At 38.5% G+C, this 25,409-nt stretch overlaps 1 protein-coding gene across 1 annotated transcript in view; it reads left to right on the forward strand.

The window, feature by feature from the left end:
• Positions 1-25,409, forward strand: part of POU6F2 (POU class 6 homeobox 2) — a gene marked incomplete at its 3' end in the record, with an annotated part of 307,595 nt that overhangs the window by 124,452 nt on the left and 157,734 nt on the right. The window contains exons 3-4 of the mRNA XM_080340115.1: positions 6,060-6,151; positions 7,058-7,286. Coding sequence (XP_080196241.1) covers positions 6,060-6,151; positions 7,058-7,286 — 321 coding nt within the window. The remainder of the gene's footprint in view (positions 1-6,059; positions 6,152-7,057; positions 7,287-25,409) is intronic.

Raw genomic sequence — 25,409 nt, forward strand, 5'->3', positions numbered from 1 at the left:
GAAGGTTTTTGTAGGGGAAAATTAGGAGTGAGAGTTCTGTAAGTTGAGACAATCTGATGCTGTGGAAGATAAGCATGGTACTTGTATGTTGTGCTAAAATGATCGAACAGTAAAGTAATGATATTGACATTGCAACATTGTTAGGTTTCAGAGTGAACAGGTACTGGTGGTAATTCTGCATGCACCCAGATCTCTGCATGCTTGGTTTTCTTTGTGAGGCTGAAATCACCTCAAAATAAAAGCTTAGAATCTGAAGTAGAGGTCAACAGGAAAAGATGAATTGCTTAACGATCTGTGGTGTAACCTGATACTTAGAGAAGTTTTATACAATCCAGATAAGTGAATTGTATGCCACATCTTGGTAATGGACTGGAAGAAGACAACTATCTGACTACTTAAATTAAATATGAGAAGTCCAAGCTTAAATTCATACCTTTCAGTGGGTGATTCATTATTCTTATTTAGTTTCTGAGCCTGATTTTCTTTGCTGAGCTAACAGGAATATCCCCTCTGATAACTGTAGGATAATACTGTTGTAAAATGGATTCAGCATAAAATCTCAATTTTTTCTCCTGCAAGTATTGTAAAATTTAGATATGTTTGTGAAATTCTGTGTAGCAATCTGATTACTAAGGTTTTAAAATTAGATGATTTGGAAAGCTTTCCTACCTCATGTCCAACATCTGAGGGAGCAGGAAAATGAAAGCAGTGAAATTAAGAACAACAATATGGTTTATCATGGCAGACTGAGGATTGTTTGGAGGGTATGTAACATTTTTTTCATTATCAGCTGCATCTTTTTCTTTCAGCTATTAAATTTTGTTCAGCAAGATTGCTCCTGGTATAATTGCTGACAATTAAGGGTTCATTTAATGAAGAGCTGAGTTACTTTAATTAGAGATGATGGACTTTCACACACCATACCCAATAATTTGAATATTGTCAGTCGGTCTATTTACTTTATTTAAAAATGTTATCTTTTTTCTTCTGGTAATATGGCTTATGATCTAAATGCAGCTGTATTATATGCTTAGACTGTGAGCTTATTAGTTTAAAAAATCTAAGACACTTTTTTTCTCACAGGCAACATTTTCACTTTGATGATTTCATTCTTAAAGCTGTATCTTTAATGTGAGTTCACTCAATGAGTAAGAAAAAAATGTCTAGTCTTGATTTCTTATTGTTACAGTTACTGAGAGATAAATACAAGTAATTAAATGTCATATTGTGGAACTGTATCTAAGGATTTTAATAAATTGCTTGAAATGCTGTATTCTTTTATTAATGTTGACTTGTTTAAAATATTTGCTTAAATGAGCATCTTGGAAGGATTTATGTATTCTTTTGATTACTGATAGTATTATTAAATTTGATCCTGCTTGTTTTTTCAAAAGCATTGAGTACTGAAGAGAGGTGGGCCAGCAACTCCTGGGTTCTGATACAGATGCGATAGGCACTGAATTAATTCTTGAAGACCATGAGGGACTTATTTATATCCAGATCATCTGCTGAGGCCAGTCCTGTGCTTTGGTTTGAGCACTGGCTTTGAGTGAGTTTTGGTGCAGAGTTGGAGAGGAGACCCCCATGTGCCGCACGCCTCAGAGCAGCCACAAGCACACATCTGCAGATGAGCTGGGACATCCAGGACAGAGCTGGATGTGTATGTTTAATGCACTCCGTCCTATATCCCGTAATCTGCTTCGGTGTAGACACACGTGCCAGTCAGCTGCAGGTTCCCCGCAGGCGTCTGAGCTGGTGTGAGACAAGGGCTGGGACGGGTGGCGCATCCGAGTGTGGGTGCTGGGGAGCACAGAGCTGCTGGCAGCCCTGGAGTAGCCAAGGAGTCACAGAGCCCTTTTGTGTTTTGACTCGTGCTTTCCTGAACAGCGTCACTCCAGCTGGGGAGATCCAGCTGCATAAATCTTGCTGACTTGAGAATCTGGATCTGAGTCCTTCTGTCCATGAGTTGCTCATTTGCAAAGTGGGGATTAGAGCGTTCCATCCTTTGTGGGACACTGGGAGATAAAGGCATTTAGGACTGAATTATCTGTTGCGTTTCTGAAGGTGTGTAAGAAACAAAAAGGAAGTAAACTGTGGAAAGCCTGTTTATAACTAGTGCATTTATAGTTATATAATAATTTTGTATGTGGCTCAGAGGCCTTGTGATGTGGATTTTTTTTTTCCTTCCAGTGTTTCTCTTGTGTTTTTCTTGTTTTCAAACCAGATATTGTTCAACAAGGTTTTTCGCTTGGTTTGGGGAATTTCCCCTCCCCCTGCTTTTTGATAAGGGGAGAAGAAGGTTGCCTTTGTTTTACTTAGCTTTATTTTAAATAATATTTTATTTTGAGAGGGTTATTTTACAATGTTTACAGTGTGCTTCAATTTTTTATTGTGTCATGCCCTCCCAGCCCCTTGGTGGGATGAGAGGTGAGTGTATGTATTATATAATTTATAATTAATTTATGATGAATCACACATGATGAATACTGCTTATTAAATATTAAAGCCTTGTCTACAGTCATGGCCATACCATGGCAGTGGCACTCCTGTCTGTTCATACGGTACTACTGAGCAAACTCATTGACTTAGGCTGCGATGGCAGCGGTCGCTTATAAATGAGAGAAGTCTCAGCAACCTGCTTGGGCAGACAGTGTGATGGAGAATTCCTTCTCTGTCCAGAGTAGGTGCCCTGTTGCTGCCTGCTTCCTGCCCCATGAGCAGCAGCAATTGGAGGTGTCATTGAGAGTATAGTCATAGTGAAGAGAGAAGATGCTGCTGGTAGCTGCCCAGCTCCATAGGGAATGCTGTGAGTCCTGGTTCCTCGCCACTGTGCCCCTTGGTGGTAGAAAGCTGAGCAGCGTTGGAGAAAAACCTAACAGGAGGTGATGGCCTGGATCTGGACAAGTGGAAAATCTAGGCTAAATTTTCACAGGCCATTTTTATTAGTGACGACTGGAATTTGGACAGGGGAATAATTTACCTGCAGAGGTCATTCCAGCATCTGGAACTAATGAACTCCTAAATAGAGGTGGTAAAACAGACGGTGAAAACAATGCAGGGGTTTGTGCACTGCCGGTTTAGGGCAATGGTTTTAATGAAGGTATTTTTACAAGTTAGTAGCAATGAGACTGTGAATCAGAAATAGTAGCTGTGACACAGAGCTCTCCTGACTCCTCAGATCCCCTGAAATCAGGGAATCCACACGGTCAACATTATACAGCAGAAAAGGAAAAGTAGCCTTCTGCCCGTGTTTTGTGCTCTGCTTTGCCTTTCGAGGAGCTTTGACCTACGTGTCTGGCTGAAGATTGTGTACAGTAAGGAACAAATGCTGTCACCCTGTGTGATGCAACAGAACTTAACCCCCAAATCCTCGCTTTGCTGTATTTACTGCCAGCCCAGCAGGCAGATTTTCCTGTGCATTTTGAAAAAAATCTCGACTCATGAGTGGCTGCACAGCAGGTAGATTAGAAGGAGCACGAGAGGGAATGTGAGAATTTTGGTCTGAGAACAGAGTGGGCATAATTTCATATAGAGTGCTATGTAAGACCGCATTCATGCACATGTATGTGCTGCTTTGCTGAGATGCCTGCATCATATGGAAATGGAGCTAGAAGAAGCAGGCAGAGGATTTGAGCACTGAAATAAAAAGATACATCATCTGCAGTGAGTGACCGTATGAAAGGAATGCAATCCTAAGTGATTCCAATCAGTGCAATGCAAAAGGAAATAAGTGTATTTAATTTTTGCTTTATGGTCCCGTATAACCCCCTTGTACTACATACAGCTTGTGAGACGAAATGTTGCAAAATCCTTAGGGTACAGATAACAGAAGACAGTGGTTCTTAGGATAGTTGCACTGTGGAAAGCATAGGCATATATATTCAGAACTTCTTAGTTATTTTCTGAGAGCTCAAGCTATTGTAGTTGCAATAAAACATAATTCTAGTCAATATTTTACTCCAGTTTTGTTCTTCTCCCAAGGCTTTCATAGGACAATTTAATGACAGATTTTCAGGAGCTTGTTTTAATATTAATTAAATCACACACACAGACAAAATTCTAAGCCCTTAAAATTGCATAAACAAAATTGATTTATAAGATTTGATCTTGATGGGGACTGATATGTTCGTTGGTATTGAGCCTTTGATCTAATATAACTTTATACATACAGCGGTGATGAGGAGATTTAAAAAACCCCACTGTAACAGTATGTGGAAATTACCAAAGGTAAAATTGTGTTTAGTAACATAGCACTTTGTTTTGTGTAGGAGGAATCCCTACTGAAGAAAACGTATCTTTGGTCTTAGGGATGGCAGCAGTGCTATGATTATAATGCATTTGAAAGAAAGAGTTTTCACTGAATCTCGCATATCTAGTTACATTTCTTTTTTTCAAGTAACTCGGATGAGTAAATTGCACATAAAAAATTTAGTGACTGGGTCTCTTTTTGCGTGTTATTAAGCAATTGTTGGGAGTCCTCACTGATTATAGTAGGTCACCTATTCTCATTATGAAATGAAAGTGGTCATTAAAATGCCAAACATATTTTTATAGAACTCACTTTATAAAATGTCAGCAAGTCTACATGTTTTTATTAGTTCCAAATCAGATATTTCAACAGACCATTTGTAAGTATTCCCAAAGCAACATCCATTTCTGACTTTTTGAGACCACACAAAAATATTACAGATTAATCAGGTTTTCAGATTTCTGCATAATAACTCTGCACTTTTATTGTTTAATCCCATTCTAAAATGCTGTTTTGATTGACACCTTGCTGTAGAGATAGAAGTCAATTGAATAATACGTAGCAGTCAATTTTATTTGTACCTTAATGTGCTGAAGTATTTTTTTCCCCCACATTTCCATTATTTATAAGTCTGTCCCCTTGGAGAATATATAGAAGAATTTGTTTTAAATGAGCTGATAATACCCTCTTTAAAATTTATAAGTATGACAGAATCATTTCCTTTTTCTTTGCTGCACCAGGCTGTGCCAATAAACCGGTTTTGAATTGTCTTGCACTAGCTATCCATGGGACAAACGCTGGAGAAGAGCATCTCCTTAAGGTTTACTTAGAACAGTGTTTTAGCTGCGTATCAGAAAAAATAGCAGAACAGAAGCTTTTGTACCAGCCGGGAAACCTGATGCCGTTGCCAGGATTTTCTTTTTAAGAGACCACAGTGCTCTTGCAGCTACTTTTGATACTTGTTGTCATTCTTTCAGCTTCAAAGATAAATGTGGGCCTCATCGTGCCTGAAAAAGTTTGTGAATCAATGCGAGTCCTTCACCCAGAGGAAATGGAGGGTTGGGACATAGTTTTGAAAACATCTTGGTACTTTCTTCCAATGGATAGGACGTTTTTCTTTCTCCTTTTCAAATCTGTTTTGAGACTTCAGTGAAATCCAGTAGGGCTGGACTGTGTTCTGTGCTCAGAGAGTCATTAGTGCCCAGCATATAGTTCAATTGTTGGATATGGATCATCTCAATAAATGCTGGAAATCCTTGGGTTTAGAAAATTTTGCTCGCCCCCCACATGCAATTTATAAAACAAGCTGTCATTTGGGTGCATACCTGTTTTCAGTTTTCATAATGCCTTTTTATTGCATATAATCCAGCCTTCGCTGCCTCAGTAACTGACAAAAGAAAATACTTTATTAAGATGCAAAGTAGATGTGACTTGATTGTTTTTCAGATAATTTTTGCTTTCAGAAATTAGAATGGCTGATGCTCGCCTAAGCGTAAAAAATGCAGTTCCCACACACGCGGAGTGCTCATGTTCTGTATGTAAATTGATGTATAATGCAACCCACATTAGCTGGGTTGATGATAGCTTCAGTTTCACTGCTGTCAGATTTTTGTAGCTCCCTGAATGAGCTGGCTGGTCTGAATGAATGTTAGCATAATTTATGCAGCTGATAAGTGATTTGAGTGCTTAAGTTATTGATAAAGCACTTTAACATATCATTTTCAGCTTGATGTTATGTGACATCAGAGTAGAAGGTAATGTGCCGGTCCCCGGGCTTAATATTAAAGTCAATCTGCTCTTTGGATTTCAGAGGCCAGAGGAAACACGGTGCTGCCTGACACGAGCCCAGCAGACCAGCACCAACCCAGTCAGTCCCATCCTGCATTCCCTGTTGGGCCTCAGGTCAGTATCTTTCCTTTTGACTAACTGAGATGTGAAATTTGATGAAAAGTAAATAACTGCGATTCATCATCTTTGATCTGTGTAATGTTTGGTTTCATTTAGTGTTATAAAAAAGGAGCATGTATGTATTGTGTATATGTCTTAAAAGTTATTTCTTTGTTAAGATAAGATTTTTGTGTGTAGATTTGAGTATGTAGGAGGTTAAAATATTTGAATTCCTTATACAAGTTATTTTTTAAATACATGTCATAATTTAATATTAAAAAGCATGTGGAATTTTAATGCAGCCTTATTGGCTCTGATAGTTCTGCCTGTCACACATAGCTCCTGCATTAGTAAGGGCATTTCATTATCTTTTATGCCAGCTATTTCTTTTCTTTAGAGCAAAATGTAGGCATGATAGTATGGCACTGTAGAACTTTTTAAAAGATTTCCTATGTCACTTCACAGTTTTATCCAAGTTCAGCCATACTCTGAGAAGATCCTCCACTTCCCAGGACAGTGTTTGTCCACATAGCTTCTGGTAACTGCTGCTGCAGTGTTTTCAGCTTTTAGCGATCAGTATACAACTGGGAAAATCTGGGAAGTGTTGGCAGTTAGGTAGTTGTAGGCTGACTCAGCTTGGGCCTTCTTGTGTTCATAAATTATCTTCAGTGCACGTGTAACAAATATTCCAATCTTGATTCACCTGGGGTTGCTGCAATGCTGCATGACGGTAAGGCTTACAACTTCAGCTTGTCTAGTTTGTCAAAATTTTCTGTGTTGGTGAAAATGTATGCTTTAAGATATTGGGAGCAGTGCATGTCCATGATGGAACACAAAAGGATCCCACGCCAGAAGAGTCACAAGTGTGTAATACCAAGCTATGCACAGTAAAATGGGCTTGCTGTCTGTGTTTTGTTACAGCCATTACTGACAGCCCAACAGTTGGCCTCAGCAGTAGCGGGGGTGATGCCGGGAGGCACTCCAGCCCTCAATCAGCCCATCCTTATTCCTTTCAACATGGCTGGGCAGCTGGGGGGCCAACAAGGGCTCGTCCTAACTCTACCTACAGCGAATCTCACCAACATCCAAGGGCTGGTAGCAGCAGCTGCAGCAGGAGGCATCATGACTTTGCCATTGCAAAATCTACAAGGTAAGCCACGTTTAGCTTTTTTTTTCTAACAGGTTCTTTTGCCTGTTTGTTTTATTTTATCTCTCTCTTTTAAACTGAGTGATCTCTGTTTCCAATGAAATGTTGCTCTTGATGCATATTGAAAGTTAACACTTGGATTGTTTTTGAATAGTTGAGAGATACTTAAAGGATATTTGCATTTTTTTAGAACAGATTGGAGGTTGGGTCTGAGATTCTATGGGTCAGTAATGTATAGTACTCTAATGATTCATTAGGCTTTTCTGTCATCAGTGATCAGTGTTCCCTGCTCACAGTTCACTTTAAAATTTCAAACAACAGTATGAAGACAAGTATTCTGTTTCACCACTGCTGATTAGGGTACTTGAATGAATGGGGGAACCTAAAACCACAGTATTGCATGAAAATCACTTAAAAAGGCTTTTATTTTAAAATTAGAGTTTTCTCAGCTTCCATTAGTGCCCCAGATATGCATTCTTGTTCTTGCTGTGGGATGTCTGCTTTATAAATAAGGTTCTGCCATCCTTATCGGAGCTGTTGAGGAAGTCATATGACTCCCAAATCACCAGCAAAAAGTGAATCTCTCTATGTATCCTTCCTGTTGTCTGAGATGTACCGTGTTTGCAACAGTTCTGCTCGCAGATATCTGCTGCATTCTTCCTGTGACTTAAAATCAGACTGAAAAGCAGTTCTGTAAGATCCCTGTTCTTCAGTAGTATTCTCTGCTGTTCAATCAACGTGTTTAACACGGCTAGAAAGAGTAATAAATCCAAACACACAATATAAAATACAAATGTATTTATTTACTACTCCTATTATGTTGATTGCTTCTCAGAAAGCAGTCAGAAAGCTGAACAGAACTGAACCAAGTATAGCAAGATAAGTATTAGCCAAATCTTACAAGAGAATTGCACAGCTTTAATGGAATAGGGTGGTAAAGAAGGGATTGTCCAGTGTGAAAGTGATGAAGGTGTGAGCAGGAAGTATCAAAATAAAGCTTTAGCTCTTTCAATTTATGTATTTATTTATTTTTATTTCTACCTGATGGAAATGGCAGGAAAAGTTTTCCTTGAATGGAAGGGTAATTTTTAAAAATTAACACTCTGCACTGTACCCTAGTTTTAGTTATTAAACTCTGGTGTCTGTTGATTACCAGATGAATTGTTTGAAGCACCAAATCCTACAGGTTGTGAAACAGAGAACAGGAAGAGACAGCTTGTGTTGAACAAACTCCCTTACAAACCACATGCATAGTACTCTCACCTGTTGGAGCAGCTACTTGCCTTTACCTTGTGCATGTTTTAAAGTTTAATGTCAACAGACCTCTCTTATCATAGTTGTAAATGGTTTTCACTTTAATGTTTAAAATAATGTCTCTCTCATACCATTAAGCTGCACCAAAGAACCTGTCATTCATAAATCATAGATGAAAAGGACACACTAATGCACAAATTTTACTTGTTTAAAATTTGAGAGTGCATGTAAAGTAGGGAACTGGAGATTAAAAAAATAATGCAGGAACAGGAGCGGGTAAAAGCAGATATAACAAAGTGAAGGGGAAGTGGCTTTTTAGCGTAGGTGGGTGATGAAATCTTAATGAAGAAACAGGCATTATAAAAATGTATCCTTCCACCCTGGAGTGCTTCAGGTTATAGTTGCTGGGTATGTAGTATTATAAATAAATATAAGCTCGTGCAGTTCTTACGTCATTTATTCACCCCATGTTGCAAAGCTGGAGGGTAGGGATTAAGCCAAGCAACCTTTGGTTTTTGGATTAGCCATGGGTGTCTAATTGCTGGCGAAAACACGTAACTCCGCTGCCAATAAATTTTGCAAGCAATGACCTTACCGGATGAAAAGGTTTCCTCTGTAATCTTTACTGGTAAATAGGAGCATGGAATCAAATAGGGACTTGCTGGAGCATCAGGTGCAGTTCCTTGTCTATGGACGTAATCACATCTTCTATAAAGTAGATGAAAGGAACAGAACCCATGAATTCACTTAGTTGTGTTGGTGTTTGTCGTCTCTGCCCTTCCCTCCTGATCCTCTAAGCAAGTGCCACTGTCCTCATTATTTGGAAGTGAAACCGATACACAAGGAAATGAAGTAACTTGGTCAAGATAGCTCTTAAGAGCCCTGAATCACAACTGTAAGCTTCTACTGCTTCCTATATAGCTTACTGCCCAATGCTGTATGAGTGAAAGTAAGAGTCGAATGAGAGTTTCTAGAGAGAACGTCTTTAGCTGTGTGGTATCATCAGTTCCATTGAACCTGATTGATTTCTGATCCCTGTGTGTGGTTTTGTTGTTCTTGTTGTTTGTGTGTTTTTTGTTTTGTTTTGGTTTTTTGGTGGTGGTTATTTGAAAGATAATCATGGAATATGTGTACTGGTTTGTAGCCAGCACTTTTGTAGGTATAGTCATAGAAACCAATGCTTCGACACAGTTTTGGTAATTCCCACCCTTTGGGTGAAATCAGCCCGTATTCAGCAACCTCCATCTCTATAAGTCTCACTGTGGTATGGTCAGCCTAGACAGCTGGGGGACGTGTTTTCATGCTATTTTCTAACTTATCTTATTACTCCTGTTGTTGTCACATCCTCTGTCCCTGAATTCCCAGCACAGTCAAGCATATATGTCCACAGCTCCTGTGATCTCGGACTTCTGTCTTCTTCTCTCATCAGTAAACTTCTAAACCTATTCATCACAAACTACCCCAGCGAGGTAACTCAAAAGACACTCTGAAGACTTTTTGAATAATATTTGAATTCAGAAAAGTTCTGAACAAACAGAATACTTGAATGCATACTAAACATTGATTAAGGGAGTAATCCCACTACATTTTGTGTGATCCACATATGCGTTCAACTGATTTTCTTCTCAGGGACTTTCAGGTGTGGTTCAAGGTGGTAAGTGTGAGAACTCAGGGTGATGGGATAAAACAATGAATAACTTTGCTTGTGGACAGAGAAAACAACATTCAGTGATAGGAAACATAGAGGAGATAGGCTAACTATTTAAAACAAGAAAAGAGGAGTTTCTTTAAAAATTCAAGGTGGGTAAAATGGAGTGATTAATGATATGGAAATTACTCACACAGTGTAACTTATTCAGTGAAATTACCTATTCTTCAGTTGTCAGTTACTTATAAATACGACTTTTTTTTCAAACCTATTTGTGTTCAATCATTCAGTTGCTATATGGTCCTGATCTACCACTAGGTCAATAGGAATTTTGTTGCTGTAAGTGAAACGAGGTTTAGACTTAGCCTCTTTTAAAGCTACTTTTCTTGATATGTACTTGACTATATTCTGTTTGTTACATTTTGTCATTTGCCATACACACTGCTATGCCATATCTGTTCCCTGAACAAATAAGTCAGGTGTGTGTGAACAGAAGGAAGGTGAATGTGTAAATTCTTGCTGTGAAACTTATAAAAATATGTTTTACCTGGCTCCCATTAAGCAAATTTCATAGGCACAAGGAGATGCCAGAGGATTGGTGTCAAAACAGAGCCATCTGCTTTAGAGCAAACAGAAATCCCTGAATATAACACAGAATCACCTATGGAACTTTGGCTTTCCACCAACAGTTCTTTGAAGAAAGTGATAAAATCAACAACCATAACTTTTTACTGTGAGCCACTGAAAGCACTGAAGACAAAACCATCCAAGAAAGCTGTTGTCCCAAGAAATGTACCCACCAGTTTTTCCATCACCATTTCTTAGAATTACAACTGGAACACGGCCAATGCTTTTCTAACCAGCAAAAAATTTGGAGTTGCCACAGTAGCAATGGTAAAATTGTGAGAAGGGAAGAAGTGAGGTAGGTGCCCTACAGGACAGTGTGCTGCCTATCGTTGCTATTAGTCTGTTGCTTCTTGGCCTGTCCTTAATGACTTAATGCAGAAAACACTCTGCCAGCTTTCCTTTTATGATCCAAACTGTTTTTTGTCAATATTCAGCATTCTGTCTTCAAGAATTTTTTCTCTGTGCTGAACAGTTTCAGTTTCTGTATCTCTTTTGCCAGGTCAGGTGTCTCTAGGTTTTTTGGGGAGTGTGTTCTTTTTTTTTGGATTGCATTTATCCTCAAGTGTCTCTGCACAGGACTAGAAGTTGCTTAATCTCAGAGTCTTCAGGAATGCCTGCGAGCCGATATTCATGGAAACACATAATCTCCTTAAGCCTATCTGATTTTTATGTCTCAATGTAATATTTCTGTATATCTGAACAGAAAGATACCTTTTTGGTGGGCCGAGTTTGTTCTGTCTTGTTTTATTACTATAATGTTTAACCCCATTAATTTAATGTTGAAATCACTGAGAAATGGGTAGGTATTCCAGTGCTGAAGAGTAGCTAAGGACTGTCCTCTCTATTTCCTTCACTTTTCCATCACAGCTAAAGCAGTTTTGACTAAAAAGTTAATGTATTTTAACTGTTGATTCAGTGTAGCATACATGGTTGAAATGAGAAGAAATTCGCATGGTGTTACCCACCAGCTCACTGCTGGCCACTCACGCACCATGGATAACAATTTGGTAGTCCCTCTGCAAAGGGTTAGCCCAAATACGTTACATCACATGGCCCTGGCACAACAGTATTTTAGATATCTCCACCGACAAGAAGCTTGAATGACACTTGAACCTTGAAAGAAATCAACAAGTTGGAGATTCTGGCCTCATGGCACTGAAACTTTATGTATTTCCTTTCCACTACACATTGTATGGTTCCTAAAGTGGATGTCAATAATTTATTTCCAGACCAGAGTTTCTCATTATTAGAGTTCTGAAAGAAATAAGAACAAACTAACCCCCCAAATCGTTAGCGAAAGGCTTCAGTGCTGAAAGGAAGCCTTGCATGGCTTATTAAATTTATTATTTAAACAGCAGCAGGTCATATTTTAGCTGCAACACAATGGAAGGGGAAATGTATTAAGCATCTTGAGAGTTAGGAGACAGCCATTAAAATGTACTGATATGGGTAAAAACAGACAGTTGATGGTAAAAAAAAAAAATAAAGAGGCTTTTTGATGTGGAGATCAGTCAAATGAATGTTGGGTAAAGACAATGTTAACAAAAAGGAAAAAAAAAAGTATTGTTTACATTTATTAGACCTTGTTTCATCTGTGTCATTAATTGTGCAACAAATAAAGTAAACATGCTCTGTCTCCGTTCTCTCATGTACACATACCTTAAAAATCGGGAATCAGAGAGATGAAAAACAAAAAAGAGACAGAAAAGTAAACTACAAGCCTCAATTGCTTACTGATCTGGAGTCCAAATTCCAGTATTTTAGAACATTTTCCCCTTTTTACTAAAGTGATGCAGTCCCTATTCATTTGTATTCCCCTTCAAGTAACATGAAATAGCTTTCAGACTCTACAGAAAGGCAGTGTTTCACTTATGTATTTTAATGAGCACCAATGTCAGTAATAATCAAAATGATGTTTCACTTAGAGGAATAGTTTATTCCCAGGTACTTCTGCAGTGTACTAACATAACTAGAACAAGAATGACAAGAACCAAGAAAAGGAACTGCACTCGCTAGCAATTTCCATGAAGCCCTCAAACCAAATATACCTCCCTTATCGCTGTATAAATGCTGCACATAATGGAGCCTCTGTGAAGGGTTCACTTACACAAAGAAGGGCTCAGCCACCCCCTAAGATGAACCTCACTACTTTAGTGCGTGGAAAGAAATACGAGAAATTTGTGCACTGAAGCACTCAATGGTGTGCACGGAGCACCTATGGATTAGCAGCCACCACAGCAGGTTTCCTTAGGCTAACAGCTGTATCCCAGGCAAACCGTGTTGTAGGGGAACTGAAGTCGTACGCAGAGATCCCTAAAGATAGGGTGGATATTAATAGAAGGTTTTGTGTTACTGTCTGGTCTCCCAAGAAATGTGCTGTTTGGGAGACCTAACGTGCTTTGGGAGAAAGGGCAAAAACTGCTTTTCCGAAGGCAGCACAGAAAGAACCTTCCTGGGCTGGTTGGTTGTGGTTTTGTTTGTTTGTTTTTCCCCACCACACAAGGCTTCTCCTGTGGGAATGCTGTGGCCCCATGTTAATTGCTCATCTTGTTTAGTGGCAAATTGCTGCCTTCACAGGGGGAATGTGAAAGGTTCAGGGCTTTATTAGTTACTAGTTGTTTATTGATCACTCCCAGTGTGTTAGCTATTTGTTGTTTGGATTTTGTGCCCCATAAGTTAAAGGCCTACCGTCAGAGGCATTAAAATGCAGTAGTCTTAATGCTTGTGTGCTCTGTTGTTGACTTACACCCAGGATAGACCTCAGACATGCATATTTTTTTCACTGCTGAGGGTTATGGAACAACATCAGTGAGGAGTAATGATGTGATGTAGATCAAATTAATTCTGAAATCGAAGTGTTCACACCTACTTAAACATTGTGGGCCAAGTTTTGGCAGAGTCTAAGTTTCCAGACTTGTATGCCAAGAAGCAGATGGGAAAGACACAAGTAGTTTACACCTCCACAAAGCTTCCGACCAAAAACCTCTGGTTAACTACCCTCTAGCAGACATGACCACGAGGGCTAGGAGTTAAGGATTGCCTAGTATAGAAGACCTGGGCTTTTCTGGGAATGTACCCCTTTATTTAGCCCTGACTTAGACCAATACTGCTCCTGGCAGGAATATGCTGTGCGCAGGATTATAAACGAAATTTCTGTCAACCAGAACATGGATGCATTTTAATGCTGCTTTTAAAGTATATCTTTGCACCTGTTTCCAGGAGTCTTTAATATTCTTGAATTTAGACCGTGACAATTTAAATTAATGTAGAGAAAACACATTCCAATAATGTTAAGCATTTAACTTACTGTAATCCTATAAAAGCCAAGAAATTGCAAATGCAAGTGAAAATCCCAGCTAGTGTTTTTCACTCTATTCCCCACCTCTGCATTGCAGCGTGTATGTTACATACACTGGTCACATGCAAATAGATAGGGACATCTAGATCACATACAAATAGATATGTACATCTATATGGTATATGCATATGGGACTCATATGCTGTCATATGCTGATCCAAGACTATTTACTGCAGCAGAGTGAGTTGTAGAAGGATTACCAGGATGGATTTGCAGCCTTCACTCTTAATTTCCTTCCCTTAGTGGACTTAAGTCAGACATTTATAGTCTTTGTGGTTTAATTTCCTTTGTTTCTCCATGGTGTTTGTATTAATAAAATCCCTATGATTCATGTTTTAAAAACTCTCTGAATACAAACTTGTGTTCCTCATAGACCAGTGAGATTGTAATCAGGCACATATATATTTAAGGACTCACAAAAGCAACAAAGTCTTTATTGACCAACTGGGTTTCCAGGTGTTTTTAATAGTGTGAATTCTGAATGCATGGAACATACAAGATAACTGCCTGGGAGCCAATTTTTCAAATGAACGTTTTTTTTAAAGTCAATGTGGTTCTGAACCACACATCTTTTTATGGAGATCTCCTCTTCTTCTTCTTTTTTTTTTTTTTTTTTTGTTCCTAATTGTCATGGAAATTTCTGAAGATATCTTATGACTTTCTTATTAAAATCTTAATTGAAACATTTTACAGCATTTACCTCCCCCCCTCTTTTTTTTTTCTTAAGACAGAAATTCTATCTGTCACTGAGATTGCTCTAGAAATGGGAACAGAACCTGTCTAGTAACATCAGAAGCGATGAAAGTGAAATTTCCTTGGTTTTTCTCATCCCAGACCTCTATGCAATGTTATGTCCTTTGGGTAGAAATCTGTACTTATGGAGATCCGCAGGCCTCAGTCTCATTTTGCCGCTGATCCCTGAAGCCGCTTTCGTTCCTTGACCGCTTCGTTTTTACAAGCCTGTTGCTCTGACAAATATAGCAGAGAACGCAGACGTGAGCCCCGTGTTCTGCTCTGCGCTCCCCCCAGGTGTCCCGTGTGATGGCAGACGATTCATGCACATGTTCTGCAACTCCCCACCTGTAAATGCATGTGTGGATAGTTAGTGCTATGCTTTCCTACAAAGTGGCTTAGATCACTACTATCAGATGCCTTGAGCTTCTCAGACATGGCTAGATCTTTGCTAAATATCCTAAATTCTTGAGTCTTGTTCTGGTTCATAGACCTAAAAGAGGCCAGGCTCTTTTTCAGTAGCTGCTATAAGGTGAATTTTCCTTATTAGGGATCTGCAGTGACCTTTTCCAGCCTAAAGAAGGATTGGAAGTTTCCATCAATGTTAGTGAGATCCAAACCAATATGAGCTTTCAGACAATTGGCTGCTACAGGTTTTTTTGCTTTTTTTGTTTTAACATGAATATTGCTATTAAACTTAATCAACTGTAGGTCTGACATACCTCACAGACTCTTCTTTCACCTAGTTGTGTTTTGTTACGATAAATCATGCAATGCTAAAAATAAATCTTCAGCATAAAGACAAGTTTCTCATTCCATTCCATGATTAATTCTATTCAAGTCAATGCAGATTTTTTTGATTCAGATAATCTGATCTTTGAATATCTTTCCCTTTCTGTTTCTCAGATCCCATTTCAGTCTCTTGTCCCTTTCCTCATCGAGTGCTGTTTCTGTCCATCCTTTTTCTATCAGCTTGTTTTTTTAAAGTTATTCATAATCCAGATATTCTTTGATATATTTTGTAGTGTGCAGCTGACTTCCCGTTACATCAGCAGTAATAAGTGAAAAAGAGGTAAATGTCTGGAGGTGATAAACCTGTTGTAATTTTCCCAGTATATTTGAGGTCCATATTTTAGAAGATACAGTGGTAACAGGACACAAACTCTGTCTAAAAAGCAAGGAAATTATAGTAGTACATTTTCAGGAAATGCACTTATTGGCAACCTGAAAGTTGTTTCTTTTATTTTGTTTATTTTTTAAAGGATGAAACCTTTCAAAACAAAATTTTCTACATGTTTGCTGAAAACCGTAAGTCTCGCAATATGAACAGAGCAATCACTTTCAAATTTTCTCTTTGAGATTTAGCTTTTCCTTTCCCAAATCAATGCTTGTGAACTGTAAAGGAAATCAAGTCCTCTCCCAGCACTGTAGCGTCTTTAAAAAAGTATTCAGTCCCAGCTTATTTTTCCCCTGTTCATTTTACTGGTAACAAAATCAGTTCTTTATGTCTTTGTTTTATTCTGCTTTAGCAGGAGTGGTAGTTCGAAGTTATATCTTATGAAATTACATTTATCTAATATGAGCACCTTGGCCAGTTGCAACCAAAATTAAAATCATATACTATTTGTTCTATTTGTCAGAAGAATATAATTGCTTGTAAGCGTAAGACTTAGCAAGTGTGTCTTTATGCATTTATGTTCCCATGAGTGCCATTATTTTAAAATTTCTTAGTGGTATTTATATATATTCAACATTTGACATCAGATAATTTGGGTTTGCTATGTTTGCAACATAACTCACAAGGGAGAAAGTTGTATTAAATAAATAATAGAGATAAATTTTATACTTCCATATATTTCAAAGCTAATGCAGCTAACTTGCAGTGGAATGGTAACATGAAGACACAGTGCTATAATATGATTGATTTGTTTTGACAGCAGCCAAATAATTGAGAGTGAAAGGTGTCAGCACAGATGAAATATTGTATAAGCCACATTCAGAAGGCAACCCCAGCAGCAACAGCAACTGGAGTTTTATTTCCTTTGATATCGCACTGTTACTCACTTCCAGTTTATTATAAAACCATGAAAGGTACACAACTTTCCATATGATGGAGGCTTTTATGGAGGGGATAGAAACAGAAGTTTGTCAGGTACTTGAACAATAGATACTGACAATGGGATTTATGATGGATACAACATACGAGGGTAAATTATCTTAATCTTTCCCCCTGGTTTTCTCTCTTCTTTTAATCTCTTTTTACAGGCTACTGCTTATCTGGCTTCTTACCTCTAGCTTGGAGGGTAAGTGACTCCCTCCAGAGCAAGCATCAGTGTCAGTCTATGGATTGCCTGGCAGGGGATTGATGCAAAAGCAGTGCTGCTATTACCCTCCCCAGCAGTGAGACTCGTTTTTAGTTCACCTCTTCTGCATGGCAAACTGTACCCATTCTTGCTAACTGAGACAGGGTAAGGCTTGTGTATTTGCATCGGGGCGTCCTACTGCACTGCAAGGAATACTAAGAACTGTAACACCTTTTGAGCATAGGAGAGTGTAACTGTGCAAGTAACCTAGTGCAGAAGGTAGCCAAATAAACCAGCTGAAGCAATGCCTGAAAGCAAAATGATTTGAAAATCACTATCGGCCTTCTTTAAATGCACACTGAACAAGAGACTAGGGCGTGCCTGTAAAAACACAAGCTATAAAGCTTCCTTTGTCCTGAAGCCCCACTGACTTCAGTGGAAGCAAGACTCCAAGGTACAATTTGAATTGAAATGTGTATGTCCTGCGATTCATTTCAGAAATGCTCCATTAAGAAGACACAAGTCAATGTGAATGACAAGGGTTCTCAGTAATGAGCTCTTGCTCATGCAAAACAAAACAAACTATGACAACCATCATGTTAACAAGATCAGGAACCCTTGTGGCTTTGTAATGTAACATCTAATCTATATCTATACCTTTACCTATACAAATATAATTATCTTACTTGGAGAGAAGTAAATAACAGAATGGGATGAGATTTCCAATACAGAGCAATTTATACACAGTCACATCCCACTTGCATTCTCGTTGTCTCCTGATCTGATCATTTCATAAATGGCATGATGGAGGTTAGAAACTGGGGCTGAGAAAGCTAAACTTACTGGTATTAATAAGGGGAAAGATTTTGTTGAAGTGGTGTAGGAAGGCAGAAGGCAAGCCACTGTTCATTAAATAAATCTTACTGTATAGCAGGCTGTACCTACTGAAGTATTTTGCTTTAGAGAAGTAAAGCACATTTGACATGAATCCCTCTGTTTGCACCATTTTCCTTATGGTGGCTTGATGTGTGCAGAACAGATTTCTTTTGGAGGAAACTGAACTAGGAGCCCCACTTCAGATGCACACCAACTGAATTCCGGAGCCAGGTGGAGATACCAAGGCCCAAACCAACAGCTGGCCCTTTGGAGAGCTTCAGGACCCATACATTCAGTGCAAGATACCAAAGTAAACACAGTCCAGAGTAAAAACCTCTGGACTACAAGTAGAGGGAAAGAAAGGGACTCAGAAGCAACTTCCTCCATCTAGTGATCCTCTCATACTGCAACAAATCACTTGCTAAGGTTGACATGGTGTTAAACCTGTAGTAATGGTTCAGGAAGTAGTAATTGGTGACTGGTGTATGTGCAATGAAAAGAAATCCTCATTGCTGATGATTCAGAGCAAAGTTATTCAGGTAGAGACTTCTGTTAGAGCACTGAGTGCCCAGGTTGCAGGGATCTGTAGCTTATGCAATAAGTAACTCTGCCATCAGCGCCTGCAGAGTTAAATTTAACTTGACAGCTCTGATTTTAGCCACCAGCACCTGTAATGTTCTGTTTAATAATTTTAGACAAAATCCTGAAAATTGAATGCCTGAATGTTGTGTGTATACAAATCTATTGATGGACATTGAAAAGGGCACCTAGATATCTAAATCTTGAAGTTGTGATCTGCATTTGCTAGTGTGGCGTTCGCGGTGGAAACAGGATTTCCAAGCATCATGTTTTCTGTACAGATGTTCGTTTTCTTATCTTAGAATTACAGGAAAACATGGGTGGTTGAAAAGACTCTCAGGAGAGTGCATGGTTTTCATGAGAAGTCTTCCATTTTCTTTCTAATATGCCTTCAGATATTTTCTTTTTCACATCCCAGCTTGTAACTATGAGCATGTGCATATACTTCTTGCTACTGCCCCTTTTAAGCTTCAGCTAGCTCCTTCATCCAGAAGCCTCTGTCCAACAGGCTGTGGAATAGAAACTCCTTCCGAGAAGAATTTCACAATGTAATGTGAAGACTTAGAGGATCTAGTTAATGGAAGAACTTTCAAGTGTCTAACATGCTTTCTGGCCACAGTAATTGGGATTCCTTTTCGGTTGCTCACCTCTTGATCATTAGAGGCATTTGCTAGTCCATTGCTGGTGGAACAAAAAGCCACTAAAAGAAGTATGAGTGGAAAAATAAAAAGGCAGGTGAGGTAAACTCAAGAAACACAGCCTTCTGGCCCTTAGCTGGTCAGGCAAATGGGAAAGAGGAAAAAAAAATTAGCTAGCCACTAAACTGAACCAACTCTCAGGTATCTCCCATGTTGAATGTTTTTGTGGGCCTTTTACTGATTGGTCAGATAACCCAATCACTATTTTATTTAGTTAAAGATAAAGTAGTTAACTTTAAAAGTCTTGTTAGAGGAGTATACAAGTTGTCTTCTTAGTAATCCCTACTCCATAAACGTTCCAGTGACTATTAATAGACGTGGGTTTGGATACTTCACTGTTGCGGATAGCTTCCTTCTTACATGATGGGTTTTCTCTAAATCAGGAAGCAAAGTAAACATTTTTCCCCACACCTTCTCACATCTGAAGCAACTCCACATCGTTGTCACAAGTAAGTGGTCAGCTCTAAGTGGTGGTTGTGATATGCCAGCACAGAGCCAAATCCAGAGGCCCTCAACTCTCACTTTCAGTGAGGCAAATTCACATTAGATGTGATGCTTGAGGCCCCGTTGACATTTGAGAGTTTGGGTTTTAAAAAACCCTATGTGAAGCCCCTCAAGGTTTGGCTGACTATAACCTGCAAATGGTTTGGCAAGACCCTATTTACAGAGACTGCTCAAGAGCCTTTCCCTTCCCCCATTTCAGTGGTCAGCACTGACATATTGCATTATGAGAAAGAGCCCCACTTAGCGCAGAACTACTTTCAATTGTCATGAGCACTCAGCCTTATTTAAACTGACACCCTCTCCATCACCCCCAAGCTAGAATCCCAATGTCAGAGTGCTTCAAGAACCTGGGATTCAAAGCTGTGCTGTCTTGCTAAGAGCTGCGATAAGAGTGGTGCAAAACAGCGGGGAAGGGAACTTCAGAGGCGGAAGGACAATCCCAAAGGTGGAGGGAGACATGGTAACTCTGTATGTGCAGGTAAGCAGAGGAACAGAAAGTGAAGGGGGAAGTCTTGTATGTGGGTTCAGATAAGGAAAGAGTCTTGGGAAGGACCCATGCTTCTCTTTTCCCTTGCACTTCATCAGTTCATTAGACTTTGGTGATCTGGGGTCATGCCATTAAAAAGCGTTACAATGCCTTTGTGTTCCAAGAAAATATACAACCCTTCTTTCTCCTACCGCACCAGGTTGCTCTGTTGGAGTATTTGTCCTTCAGGGTTTGGTGCTGGGTTTCTCAAGTACCAAGAACAAATGAAAGCAGTCTGAGATGAAACAGCATGGAAAGCCCTGGTGCAAGGAAGCATAGTCTACCTATAAAAAGGGTTAAATGACCACATGATCACTCTTACCTCATACTGATTCAGCAAATGCTTATGCAGACTTCAGTTCAGGCACTTAAATGGTCCTGATTAATATGAATAAAGGATCATTTTAATGATCCGCTTTTTACTAGTGGGGAAACTAAGGTGCAGAGCAGTGAAATGACAGCCCTGTGTTTCTCAGCAGGACAACAGCAAAACCAGCCATAGAAACCATGTTTCCCAAGTCTAGTCTGCCAAACATATATTACAAATTTGTTGAGGGAGAGCACTGTGCTTAAAGGAAGAAAAGAACATTTTGGAGAATACTGTTTCAGGATATTTTCTGGACATTCCTATTAAACATTTCTTATAGATTGTTTCAAAGGCCAAATCCTGCTTTTCTGACAGGCATATCTTGTTGGTTTAAGGGTGTCTGCTTCCATAAGTAAAGTTAGCAATATTCAGCTGTGTATTTTAGCTCAGACAAAGGATCTGTTAGAATATGAGGAAAATAATGGTTCAAATAAAACACGGCCAATGGCTGAACTGTGTATGGTTTTCCTCCTTTTCTTCCTTTTCTGTCTTCTTTCCCCTAGAGAAGTGAAGTACAAGGTTGCAGTAGGGGTTTGGGAGTAAGTAATCATGTCTGCTTTGTGCAAATCTGAAGCAGTTTATATTTTTTCCTGAATTTTTGGTTTAGGAACAAATGTCATTGTCATGAAAGACATTTAGCTCTACATACGGTTACATTTCAAAAATGTACCTGCTTTTTAGAGGTGGGGGGAGGACAAGGAAGGGAGGAGTAGCACTGCTTGGGTCTCATGCCAGACTTTAATGTAAAATTAATTCCTTTAAAAAGATTTTTAAAAAACCACAACATTTTTCTAATGTGCATTAAGAATGTTAGAGAGCTCACTGAAGCATATGCTTTGAGCTTTCAGGAGCAATCTGTAGTCAGGCATTTTAAATGAAAATTGATTTGTGATTTACATGGTCAGTGGAAAGAAAATTAACTTATGGAAGGTTGTAATGAAATATTAGACAAGTAAAAAAGTAGATGGTGATCTAGTGGAACTAAAAGTCCCATCTGGAAGAATTCTGTGACATTTTTACATTTATCTGTGTTCTGCATGAGTTGTAATGTTAGTGGTAATTTTATGGGACTGAACTGAAATGAAAAGGGTGTTATCACAGATTGCCTACAATATAGGATTGTGTTCAGTGGAGAGTCCTGTATCCTTTTCTCCATTTTCCTATAATATGACTCATTGCACTTTTTTCAGCTACTGTTGTTGAATTCATTCAGCCTTTTACTTGAGGTTATTAAAGAAGAACATCAAATGCTCACAAATACAATCTAGCAGCACATTTAAAAGCAACACTGCTGCTTCCACTTACTCCTGCGTAGTCGAGGCACTGTCCAGGAGACCCTTTAAAATATATGCTAAAATAGCATGTTACCTCTCTGAAACACAGTTTATAATCTCAGTTTTAAGAATATGTTCTTTTTCAATTTCGGACTTATCAGCATAGAAAGAGTAAGGAATTAAAGCTTCTCCAGAAAACATACTGCCATACTTCTATTCCATGTCCCCTTTGAACTCTGATATTCGGTGTATGACATCCCTGATTGCTCTCACTGTCAGCTTCTTGGAGAATGAAAAAGGAGAAACATGTTAGAATAACATGATGTCATACTCCCTGCACTCTTCTCCTGCTTTTGTACTAGACAAACTTTCTGTTGTTTCAATAATACAGACTTTACTGGTGTTGGAAATAGGAACTTCTATACTACCTTCTAAGAGATAATCTTCCTCCTTCTGTAGTCTCCACGTATGACAACTTCTGATTTATAATAGTGTATGTGCTTTGAAACGCAGGGCTCTGATTTGGCAGAAGATTAATGTTCTTTGGAATCAGTAGGATTTATTACAGCATTTGGTGAAATTAGTCGCATTATGTATTTAAAATGCCTCCAGTTTTCAAAACCTAGAGAAAAATCTTCCCATCAAAGGCTTGCTTCCTTCTTTTACTAAATGAACTAGACCTTAGTCCTATCAAAGTCTTGCTTATTGTGAGCATTCTAGTTTCTTTGAACTGCACAGGTTTTAAACAAGGCTCAGCACCATGCAGGATTTGGGCACTGCCAAGCAAACACAGACTGTAGATTTGTGCTTCTTGTCACTGTTATTTTTTTCTAAAGAAGACTGGAGAACCAGGTTTGAAATTATACCATGTGAATATTACTGTTAGCTGAAATAGTCTTAAGCATCAAATTGTATAACTACTATATGCAATGTATTAGTTTGAACGAGTGCATCATTCAAGAGTATAGTTTGAAACACATCATATTATTTCTGCAGGAAATTAATTTTGTAAGCATATTTGAAAGAGGAGAAATATCACAAATCTATCACAAAGAGTATATATGTTTTTCAATAGAATGATGTGGCTAATGATCGTAGGAGCAGCCTTTCTAATCACAGGATACTGCAAAGGTCAATATTAGGTATTGGCTTTCCATCCTGTCCATCTGCAACAGTATACCATGGTGAATGTAATCCGTAAATGGTGGTAAATGAACCTATTAGAAACATTACCATTGCAGAAAGGCAAGTTTTGAGAATAGATGTTAAGTGGATCCTGCAGCTGGTAATTGTCATCCTGGGAATAATTACACTAATTAATAGTTGCTAACCCCAGACCCTTGTGTGTGTGACTTTGAATGAGTTACTGATTGCTGCTCTGGAGAGTGTATTGCTGGTAGATTTTCAGTAAGTGTCAGCAGAGTAAAAAGGCCCCAGGGAAGAGACTTTGGCTCTCATGATCTTTAGGGTCCCCATTTCTACAAACCACAAGTACATCACGGAATGATCAGATAACGTCTCCACAGACCACAAAGTAGTTGGGGATTTTCTAATGAAGAGATCCATTTCATCATAAAGTTCCTGATTTGTAAAGTTAATATTAAGTTTGTGTGACCTCAGACTTGTAGCACTTGCAATCAGCAGGTTTCACTTTTGAGGCTATGCTTTAAATGAACCACAGAAGCCAATATTTTCTATTGTCTTTCCTCCTGATCCTAGTTAAGTGGACTCTATTTCTACTAGAGTTAGTTTAAAATGCTACCAAATCTTTATTGACATAATTTAATTTTTGAAGGCTTTTAAAGGCCTGGAAGTTTATTTTACATAGGAGAGTGGGTCTAATTCCTTTGACTATTTTGTCCTCTTTCTCTCTCATCCCACCCATCCCCTAATAAGTAAGTATGTGAATCCTGTAATATCCATAAATTCAGGGCAAAAAATCTAGCTGTCTTCTAAGGGTAAATATCAGGGATAATCTTGTATCACTAAAATCAATAGTTGACTGATGTCACAATGGGAACAGAATTCTGGTAAAATCAAGGAGATGTTCCTCAGGCAGAAAAGAAGATGGAAAGAGGGCAGTATTTCTCTTGGTCTTGCAGTCTGTGAGGGAAAGGATTAATATACTTTGGAATATTAGTCCATGGTCTTTGATCACATGGAACAAAAAAAGACTGAGTGCTGCCCCATGTTGGAGCCTTTCACATTTTTTTCTAAACAAACAAAAACCAAGGTAATATTATAATATCAAAAATCCAGGTTACTTACACTACTAGTTGATGATTTCTCATGTTGTCTTCAGGGAATCAGAACATATTTTAAATATAGATCTTCTCTCAACTGCATCTGCTACTTCTGATCATTTCCCATGGCCCTCCAAATGGACAAGAGAACTCTTTAAGACCAGTTTGAGTTGTCCTGGTTCAAGCTGCAAAGCTGCTAGTTGACAAGGGTCCTAGCCATCCTTAGTTAGGTAAAAAGGAGAACTGCTTATATAAAAATCTATGGAAGTTTCAAAGAATTGGAAAAATCAGTGCTTAAATGTTTCTTTGAGTGTAGAACCTGGAACATAAACCTAAGTATCTCTACAACACTTTGAGCAAGAATAAACATGACACTTGTGTGGGCAGCTCATTCATTTTCTACAATATGCAGTAATTTATTTTGTAAAATTTTTCTTTGTGATTTTTTTCTTGGTTGGTTTGTGTGGGTTTTTGTTTGTTTGTTTGTTTTGTTTTTCAGCACTTATTTCTCATTGGCTTGTGGTATTTTTAATTTGCTTTCTTTTGTTTACTAATTATGTCCATAAAGGCAAGTGTACATAGTGTGGAAGTAAAATAAAAATGCCAAACTTTTTAAGGAATAAAGCAGAATTAAATTTAGGAGCCTCATGGGTGCTAAATGGCTTCTTTAGGGACCACAGTATCATGTAGACTGAGAGGAAAATGTCCTTAGGGTTTTGAAACCAGAAATAAAAGCTAAGTCATTGCTACCTTCCTTAATTAAGATCCTGTGATTCCTCACCTGACAATTTATTGAATAGTATGTTTTATAATGGCAAGTATATTATTTGTCTCAGAAGGAACAAACTATTAGAAAGTTATTGAAGTAGCAGAGCAAAAAGGTACAAAACAGTTAGAGAAACATATTCCTGTGCCAACTATAACCACTGGTTTTTACAGTCCTTCCAGAAGATTTTATCTCTGACAATATGTTAAAGAATTGTAGATATTTTAAGTAGTTCATGTTGCATTATGCCATGATAGTAGTGATGAAGCTCAATTGTCTTTATCTTCACTCACACCTCTGAGAAGGGTGGCAAATAAAAATATGATATCAGGGTTAACTGCAGGCCTGCTTATCATCTATAAAACAAGAGG

This window comes from Nesoenas mayeri (assembly GCF_963082525.1).
Source record: "Nesoenas mayeri genome assembly, chromosome: 2".
In the NCBI taxonomy this organism is placed as follows: Eukaryota; Metazoa; Chordata; class Aves; order Columbiformes; family Columbidae; genus Nesoenas; species Nesoenas mayeri.